Genomic DNA, 19,661 nt, shown 5'->3' with positions numbered 1-19,661 from the left:
GTAACTCCAAGTCATTGTTCTAGTCCCTGTAACTCCAAGTCATTGTTCTAGTCCCTGTAACTCCAAGTCATTGTTCTAGTCTCTGTAACTCCAACTCATTGTTCTAGTCTCTGTAACTCCAACTCATTGTTCTAGTCTCTGTAACTCCAAGTCATTGTTCTAGTCCCTGTAACTCCAAGTCATTGTTCTAGTCTCTGTAACTCCAAGTCATTGTTCTAGTCTCTGTAACTCCAAGTCATTGTTCTAGTCCCTGTAACTCCAAGTCATTGTTCTAGTCCCTGTAACTCCAAGTCATTGTTCTAGTCCCTGTAACTCCAAGTCATTGTTCTAGTCCCTGTAACTCCAAGTCATTGTTCTAGTCTCTGTAACTCCAAGTCATTGTTCTAGTCCCTGTAACTCCAAGTCATTGTTCTAGTCCCTGTAACTCCAAGTCATTGTTCTAGTCTCTGTAACAGGATGTGATGGTCGATGGTGTCAGAAGCAGCAGTCAGACCTAACAGGTCGAGCACAGATAGAAGTTCCCTGTCTGAGGCTAACAGAAGATCATGTGTTACTCTAACTAGTCTCAGTTCTATGCTAAACTCTAAATCCAGACTGAAACTCCTCTAACAGGCTGTTGTCATGGAGACAGTCACACAGCTGATTAGCTCCCACTCTCTCTAAGATCTTAGAGATTAAAGGAAGGTTAGATATAGGTCTATAGTTAGCTAGAGTTCCTGAATCAAGAGTAGGCTTTTTAAGGAGCGGGTTAATTACAGCTACTTTAAATGACTGGGGTACATAACCTGCTGCTAAAGATATATTGATCATATCTAGTATGGAGCTGCTAACTAGTTCTTTAGTTTTGAGAGATTAAATGGAGAAAAACAGTCGAGGTTAGTATCAGAATTTGGGATCGTTTCTGCCGAATCGAAAATATAGGAGGAATCTGCACTAAGTAAAGGTAGTAAGTTGCTAATTTTGTCTCTAATGTTTAGAATTTGATCATTAAAAAAGCTGCTGAAATCATCACTGCTAAGGGCTAAAGGAATAGATGAATGAACTATGACTCTCTGTCAGCCTGGCTACAGTGCTGAAGAGGTATCTAGGGTTGTTTTTATTTCCTTCAATAAGAGACGAGTAATAGGCAGTGCGGGCCGGCCGTAGAGCTTTCATATATCTATTATGACTATCTGGACAAATTAAACGAGATTCTATCGTTTTGGTGGAGCGCCAAATTCTTTCACATTTACGTGACGTTAGTTTTAGAGTACGGGTTTCTAAGTTGTACCATGGAGCTGATCTCTGTCGTTTGATTGGCTTCTGTTTTAGGGGAGCGATTGAATCCAGAGTAACTCTAAGTGAATCCACCGCACTATCTACAAACTGATCTAGCTGAGAGGGACTAAAGTGATTATAGGAGTTTTCAACTAGGTTAGGGGATGGAACTGAAACAAAGGCAGCTGAAATAGCTTCCTTAAATTTAGCTACAGCATTATCATTTAAACTTCTAGAGAGCACTTTTTTATTAAGAGGAGTTAAGGTTGGTAAAAAGAAATCAAAAGTTATTAGGAAATGGTCTGATATTAATTTCAATACCATAAACTAAAACAAGATCCAGGGTTAAATGGATGAGTAGGTTTGTTTACACCCTGGGTGAAGCCAATAGAGTCCAATAGAGACATGAAAGCCGTGCTAAGACTGTCATTAACAACATCCACATATTGAAATCACCTACAACAATTATTCTATCACTGCTAAGAACTATGTGTGATAGAAACTCTGAATATGGGCCGGGAGGGCGGTAAACTATAACAATTAGAACTGGCTGAAAAGTTCTAGAGACTGGATGTGAAAGACTGAGTGCAAGACTTTCAAAAGAGGTATAATTCAGCTTTGGTCGAGTCGATTGATTATAAGAGCAGAATTAAAAATAGCTGCTACTCCACCACCTCGACCAGTGTCTCGAGCTATATGAGCATTCAAATGACTGGGAGGGGTGGATTCATTTAAACTAACATATTCATCCTGAGAAGGTTTCAGTTAAACAAAGTAGATCAATATGATTCTCTGATATTAGCTCATTTACCAGGAGGGATTTAGATGCTAGGGATCTAATGTTTAGTAAGCCGCATTTAATTGTTACATTTTTTTGCCAAATCGAATTTGTAGTTTTGATTTTTTTTTTTTTTTAAAGATTTGTTTTTGGCCTTTTTGCCTTTATTGATAGAGGACAGTGGATAGAGTCGGAAAGGGGGAGAGAGTGGGGAGAGACATGCGGGAAAGTGGCCACAGGCCGGACGCGAACCCGGGCCGCCCACGCGAGGAGCGAGGCCTCGCAACATGGTGCGCGCGCTGTCGCTGCCGCTGAGCTATCGGCGCCCCCTGTAGTTTTGATTTTGACTAAATTGTTATGATTTACACCTTTGCTTATAACGACAGGTGTGGGGCGGAGAACAGACACAGTATCTATAGTATAAGTAGGGTTACAGCTATAAGAAGATCTAACTGAGTTACAGGTAGATTTACAGTCACAGCTATAGTGGCAGGTAAACAGATCTAAAGGAAGCGCAGAGAAGTGTGTAAGACTGCAGCTCTGCATCCTGGTCTGAACTCTGATGAGTTGTCAGGGTTTGGGACTAATAAACTCTGCTATGTTTCTAGATAATAGAGCTGCACCAACCAGAGTAGGATGGATGCCATCTCTAGCTAGCAGACCAGGCTTTCCCCAGAAGGACTGCCAGTTATCTATGAAGCCCACATCGTTTGCTGGACACCACCTCGATAGCCAGCGGTTGAATGAAGACATGCGGCTATACATGTCATCACTGGTCAAATTAGGGAGAGGACCAGAGAAAACTACGGAGTTCGACATCGTCTTAGCAAAACTACACACCGACTCCACATTAACTTTAGTAATTTCCGACTGGCGAAGTCGGGAGTCATTTGTGCCGACATGAATTACAATTTTATCAAATCTACGTTTAGCCTTTGTCAGCAGCTTTAAGTGAGCCGTGATGTTGCCCGCTCTGGCCCCGGGTATACACCTAACTATGCCCGCTCTGGCCCTGGGTATACACCTAACTATGCCCGCTCTGGCCCCGGGTATACACCTAACTATGCCCGCTCTGGCCCCGGGTATACACCTAACTATGCCCGCTCTGGCCCCGGGTATACACCTAACTATGTCCGCTCTGGCCCCGGGTATACACCTAACTATACCCGCTCTGGCCCCTGGTATACACCTAACTATGCCCGCTCTGGCCCCGGGTATACACCTAACTATGCCCGCTCTGGCCCCGGGTATACACCTAACTATGCCCGCTCTGGCCCCGGGTATACACCTAACTATGTCCGCTCTGGCCCCGGGTATACACCTAACTATACCCGCTCTGGCCCCTGGTATACACCTAACTATGCCCGCTCTGGCCCCTGGTATACACCTAACTATGTCCGCTCTGGCCCCGGGTATACACCTAACTATGCCCGCTCTGGCCCCATGTATACACCTAACTATGCCCGCTCTGGCCCCTGGTATACACCTAACTATGTCCGCTCTGGCCCCGGGTATACACCTAACTATGCCCGCTCTGGCCCCGGGTATACACCTAACTATGCCCGCTCTGGCCCCGGGTATACACCTAACTATGCCCGCTCTGGCCCCGGGTATACACCTAACTATGCCCGCTCTGGCCCCGGGTATACACCTAACTATGCCCGCTCTGGCCCCGGGTATACACCTAACTATGTCCGCTCTGGCCCCGGGTATACACCTAACTATGCCCGCTCTGGCCCCTGGTATACACCTAACTATGTCCGCTCTGGCCCCTGGTATACACCTAACTATGCCCGCTCTGGCCCCTGGTATACACCTAACTATGCCCGCTCTGGCCCCGGGTATACACCTAACTATGCCCGCTCTGGCCCCGGGTATACACCTAACTATGCCCGCTCTGGCCCCTGGTATACACCTAACTATGTCCGCTCTGGCCCCGGGTATACACCTAACTATGCCCGCTCTGGCCCCGGGTATACACCTAACTATGTCCGCTCTGGCCCCTGGTATACACCTAACTATGCCCGCTCTGGCCCCGGGTATACACCTAACTATGCCCGCTCTGGCCCCTGGTATACACCTAACTATGTCCGCTCTGGCCCCTGGTATACACCTAACTATGCCCGCTCTGGCCCCTGGTATACACCTAACTATGCCCGCTCTGGCCCCTAGTATACACCTAACTATGCCCGCTCTGGCCCCGGGTATACACCTAACTATGCCCGCTGACTTCGCTAACTTCACGTTTCTGACTATGGAGTCTCCAATTATCAGAGTTTTTGTCTCAGCGGGTCGCTGAGTGGGGAAAATGTGTTTGAAACATGAAGTGGTTGGTGGGGAGCCGTGAGCCTCGTTTTCTTACTATGCCTCCCTCTGACAGTAACCCAGCCACTGCCTCCCTCTGACAGTAACCCAGCCACTGCCTCCCTCGGACAGTAACCCAGCCACTGCCTCCCTCGGACAGTAACCCAGCCACTGCCTCCCTCTGACAGTAACCCAGCCACTGCCTCCCTCTGACAGTAACCCAGCCACTGCCTCCCTCTGACAGTAACCCAGCCACTGCCTCCCTCTGACAGTAACCCAGCCACTGCCTCCCTCTGACAGTAACCCAGCCACTGCCTCCCTCTGACAGTAACCCAGCCACTGCCTCCCTCGGACAGTAACCCAGCCACTGCCTCCCTCTGACAGTAACCCAGCCACTGCCTCCCTCTGACAGTAACCCAGCCACTGCCTCCCTCTGACAGTAACCCAGCCACTGCCTCCCTCGGACAGTAACCCAGCCACTGCCTCCCTCTGACAGTAACCCAGCCACTGCCTCCCGGCTGCTCGGGAGCTACCGGGGGAGATTTAACACTATGTTGGCCCGCACCGGCTTCAGAAGGCTGGCTAACTACTGCTGCGTAACATAACTGTGACTCTGACTCAAAGGTGCGGAGCCTGCTCTCTAACTCAGACACCCTCGCCTCCAAAGCTATAAATAAACTACATTTAATACAGATACCTTTATCAGTAAAGGAGGACGAGGAGTAACTAGACATCTGGCACACAGAACAAGAGAGAGCAGGAGAGGGAGATGCAGGGAGAGAAGCCATCGTATGAGAAGCTAACTGCTAAGTTAGCCTGAGAGTACGTAGTTTAACGCAAACAAAAGATCTATAGATAGCTCGCAGGGGTGCTTGGTGATTATTTCTATTAGTCAAAGTGTGCTGTGATTTAGAGACAAATGTAAGAAAATACACAGGATAAACAATTTAGCTTTAGCTCTATCGATCGGTGAGGTAGCAGCGACACAACAGGAAGTGATGCAATACGCTCACCCGTAGTACGTCAGGACGTCAGCTCAGCCTCCCTGAATGTGGGTGGATGATGAAGGCAGCCATGAATGGAGGCGTGTTTCAATGAAAAGGTGTGTAGTGATGTGATTCTGACATTTGTGGGCGGTACAAACTGCAGGTGCAGGTACAGGTGTGATTACAGGTGCAGGTACAGGTACAAGTGCAGGTACAGGTACAGGTGCAAGTGCAGGTACAGGTGCATGTACAGGTACAGTTTCTTACAATTATTCTACACATGACTTATTCATGTCTTTAAACACAAACTGTTGTTTAATCATATTTATGATGAATGTGGAAAATTCTGAGTACTAACAGGATGATTTGACTTTAGGTCATTACTCAATAACATCTGTTATGACTAATGTTATGTTCTGTGTGTGTGTGTGTGTGTGTGTGTGTGTGCTTGTGTGCGCCTCAGGACTGATATGACTCCAGAGAACCCTCTCTGGGTCGGGGCCTGGTGGGTCGGGTTCCTGGCAGGAGGAGCAGCTGCTCTTCTGATCGCGTTCCCTATCCTGGGTTTCCCCCGCCAGCTGCCAGGTAACACTTGACACATCGGTGCTGAATTACACACCTGTAGCATATTTTCTGAATCAAAGGTGTAAACTCCCCCTGCAGGCTCTCAGGAGTTGGTGTCATCAAGGGTCTCTGAAGCCCACCAGCTGAAGGACGGCAGTCACAACACAGCCTCTGACCCTCAGTTTGGAAAATCTGTCAAAGACATGCCCAGGTAAGGTTTACCTGTGGCTGGGATGCAGAGAGCAGCAAGCAGAGTAAAACTGTCAATGAGAGAACCATCTACTGAAGCTGCTGAGTCAGTGAGCCATGTTAAAGACCTCACAGTATCTATATCTCTAATTACAAACAAAATAAATCATGCTGACATCACTTCCTGTCTGAAGTACAGTCACCTGTTGGTCACTTTATACTCATGTTAGTCAATGGACTCTGACTGTGAACCTGTGAGAACACTGTGCATGAGATGTCAGCATCATGTTCACAGAACACAGAGGCAGGCAGATGCTGATCACAGGAACCATGCTGCCATCTCCTGTTAGGAGGAGTAACTGCAGGCTGACACAGATCTTGTAATGCTGAGTCTGAACTCAACTTATCACACTAAGTTTCCTTCTATCACATCTGTGTCTGCTATGATGCCATCAGTGTTACATCATTATGTAATGAGACATGTTTATCAGGACTAAGCACACCCCCCTCATCTCTGCAGGTCTGTGCTCCTCCTCCTAAAGAATCCAACCTTCCTCTTCCTTTGTCTTTCTGGAGCAACTGAGGCCACCCTCATTGCTGGTGTTTCCACATTTGGTCCAAAGTTTCTGGAGTCTCAATTCAGTCTGAGCGCCTCAGAGGCGGCGACCTTGTTCGGTGAGCGCACACACAATGACACTCAGGAGATGTTGAATGCATTAGATATTTTCAACTGAACTTTAACTTTATTTGTACCTGGGTTTTTTTGCTGTGCGGCAAGTCAGAACAATAACAGCAGACAGTACAAGGAAAGAAAACAACAGTAAAAAGACAAAGGAAAAAAGTACATAACAAACATGATGACAATGCAAGTTTGTTATTAATGTGCAGATCATTTTGTTCATTCTCATCTGATTTTTTTCCCATCAAGTCAAAACCTGAGACAGAAGAAACACAGATACATCTTATGATATACTGACACACACCTTAATCTGTGACTAAGCAAAAAGTTAATCTGCTTTAAAACCTTTGAAATCAGAGTTTTATGCCAGATCAGCCAACCAACAACCAGGCCGCTCCTTTTTTTTCAGGAGATAAATTTGTCAGGGAAGATCTTGAGTCTCCATTTCTACTGTTTTTATCGCATCGATTTTTTAAAATAAATTTAGTATAAAGACAGATTTGTCCCATTGTCCCCATTAAATGTCTTTAAATGTGTGAAACTCCTGATCTAAGAAGGGTGCGAGGGCATTAAATGGACCTAATAAGCATCCCCCCCACCAGGATACATGGTGGTCCCAGCAGGAGGTGGGGGAACCTTCTTGGGTGGGTATATTGTGAAAAAGTTGAACCTGCGCTGTCGAGGAATCATCCGATTTTGCCTGATGTGTGCGACCATCAGCCTCCTTGCCAACTTCATCTTCCTCATCCACTGCCCCAACCTACCCATGGCCGGAGTGACCGCCCCCTACAGGTCAGAACACCTGTCTCAACACCTACATGACCTTCACCAGGACCAGCCCACCAGTATAAACAGGTCGGTGTTCTTTGACTGTTTGTTTGAGTTAATATAAATAATGAACAGAGAGGGTCCTTAAAATCATATCCCTCAACATGTTTAATCAGGACTCAGGTTTGACCAGATGTCGAAGCCAATTCTCCTGAAACCTTCATATGTCCATTTCAGACTGATCAGACTGGTCAATGTGTTTGCATGGGTAGTAATATCCCGGTTTTGATCGTGTTTTTTATGTAACCCCTTTTCTGTGTTTGTGCATGTAAACATCAGATACTAATTCAGAAAAACAAGGGTTAAATGTCCTGCTTTTTGCAAAGTGTCTCAAGTTAACGCTTGTTATGAATTAGAACTCTACAAATAAAGATCGATTGATAACTAAACTACTAATTTATCCCATGCTAGCTGACAGCTCTAACCCCTAACCCTAACTTATTAAGCTAACTTGAAGACAGAAGAGGAAACAGACAATTTTTGGTGTCAGATGAATTTATTGATTTAGTCCAGGGGTGTCCAAAGTGCGGCCCGGGGGCCATTTGTGGCCCTTGAGTGGATTTTTTGTGGCCCTTGACTTCAAATCGAAGAATCAGAAGATTTTGGCCCCAGGCCTCGTCAGATGGCATATTTCGTTCTTTTTTTTCTTTTTCATGTTAGCGAGGGAGACCTATAAAAGCCTGACTATTCTTTCCAAAACATTAGAACACAACAGTTTCCCACTGCAGTTAGTTATTGTGTATTTACATTATTTTTTGAAGAGGTCAAAATACAAAAAGTTCCTTCCAATATTTAAAAAAAACAAACAAAAAAACCCTGTGGCCCGTGAGCGATTCTAACGCGACAATTTTGGCCCGCAAGAAAAAAAGTTTGGACACCACTGATTTAGTCTTATCAAACCTGAGCCATAACTCGGGTTAGACGACTTTCAGCAATCGGTAAAGCTACTGAACAAGACAAAATGAGGACACCGATAACGATACAGGCTAACGCTATGTCTCAATGTGTTCTGACTCATATCTACTGGGATGCACACTCCGCTTCTCAGTCACGCTCTCTCTTTTTCTATTCTGAGCTCTGTCTGATAACGTCCTCTTTCTCTAAGCCTCACCTATTGTATCAAAAAGTACAAAGACCAGGACCAAGATGGTAGCTTAGCAAGGATGCTCCTGAAGTCGTGCAAGATTTATTTGAAAAACACCCAACAAAACATTTAATATTTAAAAAAAACACAGTCTTGATATGTTGAAAACTTCTGCAGTCAAGCAGTGTGAAATTTGTACTCGAGGACGCAAGACAGGCACATAATTTGCTTTGCTGAGTCCACCAAGTGCAACTAGCGTGGCTAATATGGCTGATGTAGTGCATGAGCTGAAATCACTGGACAGCATTGACACCTGTCTTACTGAAATGCTTTTTTTAGTTTGGTATTTGTATGGACTTTGTTTCTTTATCTAAAAATGTGTAAGTTGGAGTCACATTGTGCAGTTGAGGAAGATGGCTGCCTGAACCAAAGCTCCGACTAGCATCATTTAATCCTTAAGTTTGTGTATATATTAGTTTTGCATTAGAGACTCTTTTGGTCGCATAGGATGGAAGCAGCTCAAAAGCGGGGACACAAAGAACCTGAATGGAGATAGTGATGGACACAGTTCGAAAAGCCTCGGTTGAGGGTAAACTGTCATCTCTCATTTTCTCGTGTTGTCGAGGTGGAGAAGAGAGTGGACTGGGTGGAGGACATGGCCAGAGAAATTAAAGCAATGCTGAAGGCTAACCCACTGTTCACGTGTATATTTCTTATTTTAGTATATGACTGGTATATTTGTTAATTTGCATATTTTAACTTGGATCATGAAGGGACTGGGGTGTCCAATCAAAAGAAAAAAGGTTTTGTCTATTCTGAAATCCACTCAGCATGATGTTGTGTTTTTAATAATAATAATTTACACTTTATTAATCCCACGAGGGGAAATTCAGTTTTTACACTCTGTCTAACACACACATAGGCCGAGATACACACTCATGCACAAACAGGGTTCTAGTGACATGCATTAATGGAGAGGTCTCAGAGTGAGGGGGCTGCCCACAGCGAGCGCTCCAGAGCAGTTTTGGGGTTCGGTGCCTTGCTCAGGGGCACCTCGGCAGTGCTCAGGAAATGGACTGGCACCTCTCCAGTTACCAGACCAGTTTCCGGACTTGGTCCGTGCCGGGACTTGAACCGGCGACCCTCCGGTTCCCAACCCAAGTCCCTACAGACTGAGCTACTGCCGCCCCAAAGAGAGACACATCTCTCTGCTGAATAATCAGATACATTTTGTAGAGACTGCGTGATTCATGTCATGTGTAGGCAAAGCCATGGAGTTTTAACACTTATTTATAATTGTATAATTACAATTTAAGTGCATTGGATCAATTAAAGATATGCTAGGCAGGTTCATTATAGTAGTTGCAGAAATAAAGGGTCACATGATTAGTTTGGCAAATATCTTTGCCCCAAACGGAGATGACCCAAAAATGTTTGCCTCCCTTGAAGCAGAAGTAAAGCAGGCAGGAAATCATAATATTATTATTGGTGGAGATTTTAATTTGGGATTGGATGCTCTGCTTGATCGGAGTAGCTCTAGTCCAATAAGGATGCCTAAGACATCACTTGCAGTAAGACGTATGGCTTTAGGAGTCTTTAGGTTACATAGATGTGTGGAGGATCTTGAATCCAAAAGGAATTGATTACACTTTCTTCTCGGCTCCACACACAACATTTTCCAGAATAGACTTTTTTCTATTTTCCAAAAGTCTTCTGCACTTGTTCTATTGGATGTATTCTAGTTTCAGACCATGCCCAGGTTAGCCTGGAGGTGCCCTGGATAATTTCTCTAAACAATACAGTGTATTAATGTCTGATTCTAGAGAGTCAACATTAGATAAACTAAATGCTTTGAGAAATAATATTGAAGAAGATATCAAGGAAACAGATTGGAATGATGGTTGTTTGAAAGCACAAAAGCAGACAATAAAAAAATGTACTTACTTATTTGCTTACTACTTAATTACTTAAATATAAATGGTTGACAAGAATGTGCATAACTCCTGTAAAACTTCATCATATGTCTGCTAATATTCCAGATGTTTGTACTAAATGCGTTGGTGATAAGGAACTCTTATCCACTGTCTATGGAAGTGTCTAAAGATTCAGGACTTTTGGAAGGATGCAGTTAAGTGTTTGTCAGAGGTCTTTTTTTAAGATGTATTTTGGGCTTTCTTGGAGAGAGAGAAAGTGGATAGTATTGGAAACGGGGAGAAAGAGGGGATCGACATGCGGGAAATCAGCCACAGGCTGGAGTTGAGTGGCCGATGACTGTAGAACTGTAGCCTGAATACATGGTGACGCATGCACTGCCACTGCGCTATCCTAACCCTAAAAAGATATATGTTGAGTTGGAATCTTTCCTGAAAAATCGACAAAGACTACTTGAGGATGGAGATAAACCCACCATACTTTTAGCTCACCAGCTTCGTCAAAAAGCAGCCTCTTGTACCTGACTCAATGGCAGGTGGTATGGAGGCAAACGCAGACCCAGAAGGAAGTTCAATAATCAGTTCTTTTATTACAATTGGTTCGGTACAAGGGTTGTCAGAAGAGCAAACAAAAAAGAGGAGCAGGCAAAAGACGGCAACAAGAACAGGCAGGGGTCAAAAACAAGATCAGAGAGAGAACACAAGGAAACACTATGAACTGGCAACATGAGGGAGGAAACATACAAAACATGACCTTAACCAGGCTGACTCCTGTCAGTACCCTCCTTTCTAGGGATGGCACCGGACGTCCCAGGCTGTTCAGGATGTCTTCTATGGAAGCCTTTTATCAACGTAGGGTCACAAATGTTGCTGGACGACACCCAGGACCTTTCTTCGGGGCCATACCCCTCGTAGTCGACCAAGCACTGATGGCCACGCCCACGACAGCGCACTCCCAGGAGTTTCCTCACCATGTAGACCGTGATTAGTTAATGATCTGGGGGGTAGGAGGGGGTCCTCAAATCTACCCTCAAATCTCATCAGAAGCTCCAGAAACCTCCTTCCACTTCTAGACCCTGGAGCCTGCACTGTCATAAGCGACAGGTATTCCAGCTGCTCACGTTTGGCAATAGCCCTGTTCCCATATATCCATGGCCTTATTGTTATTCTGACGAAGTAATTGAGCAGGGGGTTTGGAGGCCGGGACCAGCGGGCTTTGTCTGACAGGCTTTACTCTGGAGACATGGAAGGTAGAGTGAATCTTCATGGATCTGGGAAGCTGAAGTCAGGTGGCAACTGGGTTAATGACCTTGGAAACAGGAAAAGGACAGGCGAAGCATGGTGCCAACTTACTATTCTCCCCCTAGGTGGAGAACCTTGGTATATATCCAGACACGTTGAGCAGGTAAATCGATGGGTCCCTTCCTTTTGCCGCCTTCTTGTAACAGGCCAAGCTTCGGAGGAGCATTTGGCCAGCCCCCTTCCCCACCTGCTGACAACAGCAAATCAGAGCATGCGTTGAGGCCACCGAGGCTACCCTTTCCAACTCCGGGAATAGAGGTGGTTGGTAACCATACGCACACAGGAAGGGAGATAGACCAGAGGAGATAGACCAGAGGATGAACATGATATTGTGTGGTGTTCCGGGGAACCCCCCTTCAAGGGTTATCACAAAACCCAGGAAAGAAACACATTTTTCTGCTTTCACATAAAGCTGGTGTTCAAGCAGGCATTCCAACACCTGTCTAACATGTTTGACATGGGAATGTTCATCTTGGGAAAAGATCAGAATATTGTCAAGGTATACCAAACCACAAATGTTCAGAAAGTCCCGTAGAACATTATTGACTAACCCCTGAAACACAGCTGGGGCGTTAGTGAGCCCAAAAGGCATGACGAGGTTCTCAAAGTGTACACTAGGGGAGTTAAAAGCAGTTTTCCACTCATCCCCCTCCCTGATTAGGACTAAATGTTAAAATAACTTCAGGTTACATGCAAAGCAATAATAACTAACAAAGTATACTAACCCTAACCCTTATTCAGAACTGTACACCTCTAATTCTCAGCTTAACCCAGATCTTTTTTTTTTTTTTTTTTTTTGGCCTTTTATGCCTTTATTAGATAGCGATAGGGGACAGAGTAGGAAATCAGGGAGAGAGAGGGGAGTGGCATGCTGGAAGGAGGCCACAGGCCAGACCCACGTTGAGGACAATAGCCTCCCTACTTGGGGACGCGCGCACTAACCACTGCACCACCAGCGCTCCTCTTAATCCAGATCTTCTTGTGAATTTCTTCAAGGATTTAAACATTCCCCAACAGAATCCAGATGATGTTGCATCTGTAGGGGTTTTCAGGAGCGAATACCTGACCAACGTTTAGGTTGGGTTTTTATAATGTAAAATTTAGTTGTCAAAATAAATTAGTGTTAGTTTAGTTTAGTTTATTTAATTATTAATATAAATCAATTTGTTATTAAACTGAGTTTAATAAACCTCGGAGCACCACCATGTAAACAGGGAACAACCAAAATATTACAAATATCAGTCTCAAATTACTTAATTAAATACCAATATCATTAATAATTAACAATCTGTATTCAATTGAAGGTGTGAAATCCAAACACAAAGCCCTTTCACCCAGCCTAAGTCACAATGCAAATACACAGTAATCATAAACTGCTCTTTAAACAGAATTTATTTAACAAAGAAACATTAAGTTAATCAATGAAACTCAATCAAACAAACAACTATTATAAACTAAACTACAGGTAACAAACAAAAACAAACGTGTGTGTGTGTGTGTGTGTGTGTGTGTGTGTGTGAGATGGAGAGAGAGAGAGAGGAGGAGAGAGAAAACAAGATGGCTGAGGGGGACAAAGCACCATGTGGTCAATCACATGGTCAAGATGGTGGACAAAAAGAAAGGGCCATGTGGTTACCCACTGAACTAGCTGAAGCTCTCTGAGCTGAGTTCAGTAACTTCAACTTAAACAGCAGAAAGCCAGTGGCCGGACTTTGATTCAACGGTACTCTGCTCTTTCTGATGGTGAAAGTAGTTAACTGAAAGTAAACTAGCAAATGAAATGAAACACAATGGCGAACACAGCGGTTCAGCACAATGAAATGAATGCAGCAGCTGACAACAGAATGTGATGTATCGTCAACAGTAATGTACAATTATACCTGTTTCTAAAAGCTATTTCTGCCCAGACCAAACTCTCTCACTGTGGATCGCTCCTAGTGATTGTTGCAAGGTTTGTTTGGTCTTCACTTTGCTGAATGTTCAAATCAGCAGCTCCAGGCAGGTTTCCTTCGTGGCAGATGTAGGAGTAGGTAGCAGGATTCAGATATGGGACTGGAGCCTTGCTCTTAATGTCCTTCTGGATTCTGGAGCCGGATTCTTCGTGTCCTTGTGGATTCAGGGATCAGTGGCATTCTTCATCACTTTTGTCCAATTGCGTTCGTCGACGTCTTACAATAGTCCAAGGGGAGAAACTCTTCGTGCTCGAACCAGGTAGTTCTGATCGTGTCCAAAACTCTCAAAAATATGCCGTGGAAGTAGTCAACTGAAGTCTCTGATGCTTGATTCAGCGTGTGAAGATCTACAGAACCTATGCAGCAGCCAAGAAGGAGTGATTTGCAGTCCCTAGAAGCTGTGGTCATCTTGTGGAAAAAGAGTAGGCTACCTGCAGTTCCTTGAGGTTAGCCAAGAGAGGAGGGGGTTGACCTCCTTGAATGCTGAGGTCAAGCATTTCAGAGAGCCGGGCATCCTCTAAAGCTGGAAGCATCTGAAGACAGTGAATTTTAGGATGTGATGGCTTTTATAGGTCCTAGGTGACGGGTCAGACCAAAAGCAGTTCACAACACCCCTATGAAAGGAATACGAACAAGGACCGTGACGTCGCCCGGCATGGCGGAGCCAGGGCCCCACCCTGGAGCCAGGCCTGGGGTTGGGGCCCGCAGGAGAGCGCCTGGTGGCCGGGCTTTTGCCCGTGGGGCCCGGCCGGGCTCAGCCCGAAAGGATGACGCGGGCCCGTCCTCCTGTGGACCCACCACCCACAGAGGAAGCCGTAGGGGTCGGGTGCAATGTGGATCGGGCGGTAGTCGACGGCGGGGGCCTCGGCGACCCGATCCCCGGACGCAGCTTCTGGCGTTTGGGACGTGGAACGTCACCTCACTGGGGGGGAAGGAGCCTGAGCTTGTGCAGGAGGTTGAGAGGTACCGCTAGATATAGTCGGGCTCACCTCCACGCACTGCTTGGGCTCTGGAACCCAGCTCCTCGAGAGGGGCTGGACTCTCTACTACTCTGGAGTTGCCCGCGGTGAGAGGCGGCGGGCTGGTGTGGGCTTGCTCATAGCCCCACAGCTCAGCCGCCAGGTGTTGGAGTTCACCCCGGTGAATGAGAGGGTCGTGTCCCTGCGCCTTCGGGTAGGGGACAGGTCTCTCACTGTCGTCTCGGCCTACAGCCCGAACGGCAGTGTGGAGTACCCGGCCTTCTTGGAGTCCCTGGGAGGGGTGCTGGACAGTGCTCCGACTGGGGACTCCATTGTTCTACTGGGGGACTTCAACGCTCACGTGGGCAATGACAGTGAGATCTGGAGTTGGGTGATTGGGATGAACGGCCTCCCTGATCTGAACCAGAGTGGTGTTCTGTTATTGGACTTCTGTGCTAGTCACAGTTTGTCCATAACGAACACCATGTTCGAGCACAGGGATGTCCATAAGTGCACGTGGCACCAGGACTCCCTAGGCTGGAGGTCGATGATAGACTTTGTGGTCGTGTCATCTGACCTCCGGCCGTGTGTCTCGGACACTCGGGAGTGAGTTGGATGCGCTGGCAGGGGAGGAAGCCGGTCAGACTCGACAGGCCCAAACGTGTAGTGAGGGTCTGCTGGGAACGTCTGGCTGAACCCTCTGTTAGTGAGGTCTTCAACTCCCACCTCCGGACGAGCTTTTCGCAGATCCCGGGGGAGGCTGGGTGCATTGAGTCCGAGTGGACCATGTTCTCCACCTCCATTGTCAAAGCAGCTGCTCTGAGCTGTGGTCGCAGGGTCTCTGGTGCCTGTCGTGGCGGCAATCCCCGAACCCGGTGGTGGACACCGGAAGTAAGGGAGGCCGTCAAGCTGAAGAAGGAGTCCTATCGGGCGTTGCTAGCGCATAGGACTCCTGAGGCAGCTGACGGGTACCGGCAGGCCAGGCGTTCTGCAGCCCGGGCTGTTGTGGAGGCAAAAACTCGGGCCTTGGAGGAGTTCGGGGAGGCCATGGAGGAGGACTTTTGGTCCGCCTCGAGGAAATTCTGGCAAACCGTCCGTCGCCTCAGGAGGGGGAAGCAGTGCTTCACCAACACTGTTTACAGTGGAGGTGGGGAGCTGCTGACCTCAACTGGGGATGTAGTCGGACGGTGGAAAGAATACTTCAAGGATCTCCTCAATCCCACCTTCTTCACGTCTTCCACTGAGGAAGCAGAGGCTGAGTTATCAGAGGTAGACTCGTCCATCACCCAAGCCGAAGTCACCGAGGTAGTTGGCAAGCTCCTTGGCAGCAAGGCTCCGGGGGTGGATGAGATTCGCCCTGAGTATCTTAAGTCTCTGGATGTGCAGGGGCTGTCATGGTTGACACGTCTCTGTAACATCGCGTGGAGGTCGGGGACAGTACCTCTGGACTGGCAGACCGGGGTGGTGGTCCCTCTTTTCAAGAAGGGGGACCGGAGGGTGTGTTCCAACTACCGGGGAATCACACTCCTCAGCCTCCCTGGGAAAGTCTATTCCAGGGTTCTGGAGAGGAGGATCCGGCTGATCGTTGAACCTCGGATTCAAGAGGAACAATGCGGTTTTCGTCCTGGCCGTGGAACACTGGACCAGCTCTACACTCTCCAGTGGGTGCTCGAGGGTTCATGGGAGTTTGCCCAACCAGTCCACATGTGCTTTGTGGATCTGGAGAAGGCATTCGACCGTGTCCCTCGCGGCGCCCTGTGGGGGGTGCTCTGGGAGTATGTGGTTCGGGGCCCTTTGCTAAGGGCGGTCCGGTCCTTGTACGACCGGAGCAGGAGTATGGTTCGCATTGCCGGCAGTAAGTCGGACCTGTTCCCGGTGCGCGTTGGCCTCCGGCAGGGCTGCCCTTTGTCACCAGTTCTGTTCATTACTTTTATGGACAGAATTTCTAGGCGCAGCCAGGGGCCGGAGGGGGTCCGGTTCGGGGACCACAGGATCTCGTCTCTGCTTTTTGCAGATGATGTGGTCTTGTTGGCTCCATCGAACCCGGACCTCCAGCGTGCACTGGGGCGGTTCGCTACCGAGTGTGAGGGGGCTGGGATGAGGATCAGCACCTCTAAATCTGAGGCCATGGTTCTCGACCGGAAAAAGGTGGTTTGCCCTCTTCGGGTCGGTGGGGAGTCCTTGCCCCAGGTTGAGGAGTTTAAGTATCTCGGGGTCTTGTTCACGAGTGGGGGGAAGATGGAGCGCGAGATCGACAGACGGATCGGTGCGGCGTCTGCAGTCATGCGGTCGCTGTATCGGTCCGTCGTGGTGAAGAAGGAGCTAAGCCGAAAGGCGAAGCTCTCGATTTACCGGTCGATCTTCGTTCCTACCCTCACCTATGGTCATGAGCTTTGGGTCATGACCGAAAGAACGAGATCTCGGATACAAGCGGCCGAAATGGGCTTCCTCCGTAGGGTGGCTGGGCGCACCCTTAGAGATAGGGTGAGGAGCTCGGTCACCAGGGAGGAGCTCGGAGTAGAGCCGTTACTCCTCCACATCGAGAGGAGTCAGTTGAGGTGGTTCGGGCATCTGGTCCGGATGCCCCCTGGACGCCTCCCTAGGGAGGTGTTCCGGGCATGTCCCTCCGGGAGGAGGCCTCGGGGTAGACCCAGGACACGCTGGAGAGACTATGTCTCTCGGCTGGCTTGGGAACGCCTTGGGGTCCCACCGGAAGAGCTGGAGGAGGTGTCTGGGGTGAGGGAAGTCTGGGTGTCTCTGCTTAGACTGCTGCCCCCGCGACCCGGCCCCGGATAAGCGGCAGAAAATGGATGGATGGATGGATGGCTTTTATAGATTAGGGTCTCCTTGTGGGCTTACTTTGGGCCTACTCAGGCCTGAGTCCTTTGTTCAGAACACATTGCTGGCCAGAACCCAACACATCAGAAGTTGAAAGTGTAACCCCTGATAATATAAAAACATCCATCTTCTCACTGCAGAGCGAGAAGGCTGCAGGTTTAGATGATTTTCCTGCTGAATTTTATAAAAAATTCTCTGACAAACTTGTGCCCCTTTTACACGCTATGTACATTGAATCTTTTCCGGCTAAAACTCTGCCCCAACTTTATATCACACCCATTTCATTCTTGTTGAAAAAGGACAAAGACCCCCTGTGCTGCTTCTCATTTCGTCCCTTAATCTTCTCAATCAAGATTTAAAAGTTATCACGAAAGCCATTGGACTCCGCTTGGAAGTGGTCCTCCCGTCTGTTATATCCAGTGATCAGACTGGCTTTATCCGTGATAGACAACGATTTTGTTATGTGAGACGACTGCTCAACATATTACACACTCCCTCCCAGCACATGTTAGTTAGTTAGTTAGTTGGTTACTTTATTGTCCCCACGGGGAAATTCATTTTTACAGCTGTACAGGCAGGGAGACACCATACTCACACATATGACACACATATAACACACATAATACAAAAAAGTACAAATATCTATTTCCTTTCATGATTACATATTGTTCAGGGTGTTGATGGCTGTGGGGATTAGACTGTTTTTAAATCGAACTCTGTTGTATCTGACGGATCTGTGTCGACGACCAGAGGGCAACAGGGTGAAGCAATGGTGCAGTGGGGGTGGGGGGGTCCTGTGTTATTGCCTGTGCGATGCGTGTAATGGCCTTAGTGTTTAGCTGTGTGAGGTTGGGAGTGGGGAGACCAATGATTTTAGCTGCTATGGAGGTCAAGGGCACAAGGCAGGGATGTCCTCTGAACCCACTCTTGTTTGTGTTTGCTATTGAGCCTCTCTCTATAGCCATAAGACAGAATGATAAGACAGAGGGGATTTTTCGGGGTGACCAGACGTATAGAGTCTCTCTCTATGTGGCCGACCTAACCCTAACCCTAACCCTAACCCTCCTTTTTATTACAATCCCCGACACCACCACCCCGTTTGTCTTTTCCTTGCTCCATGCTTTTGGAGCTATTTTGGGTTACAAGCTTAACCTGCATAGAAGTGAATATTTCCCCTTAACTCTTCCCCCAAATAAATATACCCTTCAAGGTCATAAAGGATGCCTTCAGTGTCTCCCTTTTTTTATTTCCCATTCATTCTTTAGAACACTAAAAAGACTAATTACTGACTTCATTTGGACTGGGAAACCAGCAATGATATGAAAAGAGTTTCTTGAGAGACCAAAACACCTTGGGGGTCTTTCCTTCCCCAACTTCCTACTATATTATTGGGCAGTCAACCTAAGTAGCATATCTTCTTGGCTTCTTCCCCTTGACAATGTGAACTGCCCTGCGTGAGTTAATGTTGAGTCCTCCCTTTGCCGTCCCTATTCTCTGTCAACACTCTCTTGGGGGCATCAAAATGTGGTTGTATGGCATTCCTTAAAGATTTTTAAACATTTAAACTTGCCTTTGGTTTGCAGAGCATCTGTCTTTTCTTCCCAATCTTGGGCAACCCCTTATTTCCTCGCTCTGTTCACTCCTCTTCTTTTAATAGTTGGTATGCCTGGGGTGTATGAAATCTTAAGCATCTTAAATCTTAAGTACATAAATAATGTCTTTGTCATCTTCTCCCAATTCTCCAAAAAATGTAATATCCTGTGTGCCACTTCTTTCATTTTTTGCAGGTGATTGATTTTGTGAGAAAGAAATTTCCTAATTTTCCAACTCAACCTGCTAAAACTCATCTTTATCATATTGCAACCTTATGTTTAAAATCTCAGAGGGGGAGGCTTGCCAGGATTTATGACTACATAAACTCATTTAATCAGCCTTCTCTAACTATTATTAAACAACGCTGGGAGGATGAGCTTTGCTTTAGTTTTGGAGATGATGTGTGGATGTAGCCCT

General features: G+C 47.0%; 1 protein-coding gene across 4 annotated transcripts in view; it reads left to right on the top strand.

Moving 5' to 3' along the window:
* Positions 1-19,661, top strand: part of slco4a1 (solute carrier organic anion transporter family, member 4A1) — a 39,315-nt gene that overhangs the window by 9,710 nt on the left and 9,944 nt on the right. For all 4 annotated transcript variants that reach the window (XR_013780348.1, XM_079358656.1, XM_079358654.1 and 1 more), the window contains exons 4-7: positions 5,789-5,910; positions 5,989-6,100; positions 6,599-6,753; positions 7,360-7,612. Coding sequence is in view for 3 of the 4 variants with exons in the window: in XM_079358656.1 (XP_079214782.1) it covers positions 5,789-5,910; positions 5,989-6,100; positions 6,599-6,753; positions 7,360-7,612 (642 nt within the window). In the remaining variant the exon portion in view is untranslated. The remainder of the gene's footprint in view (positions 1-5,788; positions 5,911-5,988; positions 6,101-6,598; positions 6,754-7,359; positions 7,613-19,661) is intronic.

The sequence above is a fragment of the Symphodus melops genome (genome assembly GCF_947650265.1).
Source record: "Symphodus melops genome assembly, chromosome: 13".
Classification (NCBI taxonomy): Eukaryota; Metazoa; Chordata; class Actinopteri; order Labriformes; family Labridae; genus Symphodus; species Symphodus melops.
This window is presented reverse-complemented; position numbering and strand designations above follow the sequence as displayed.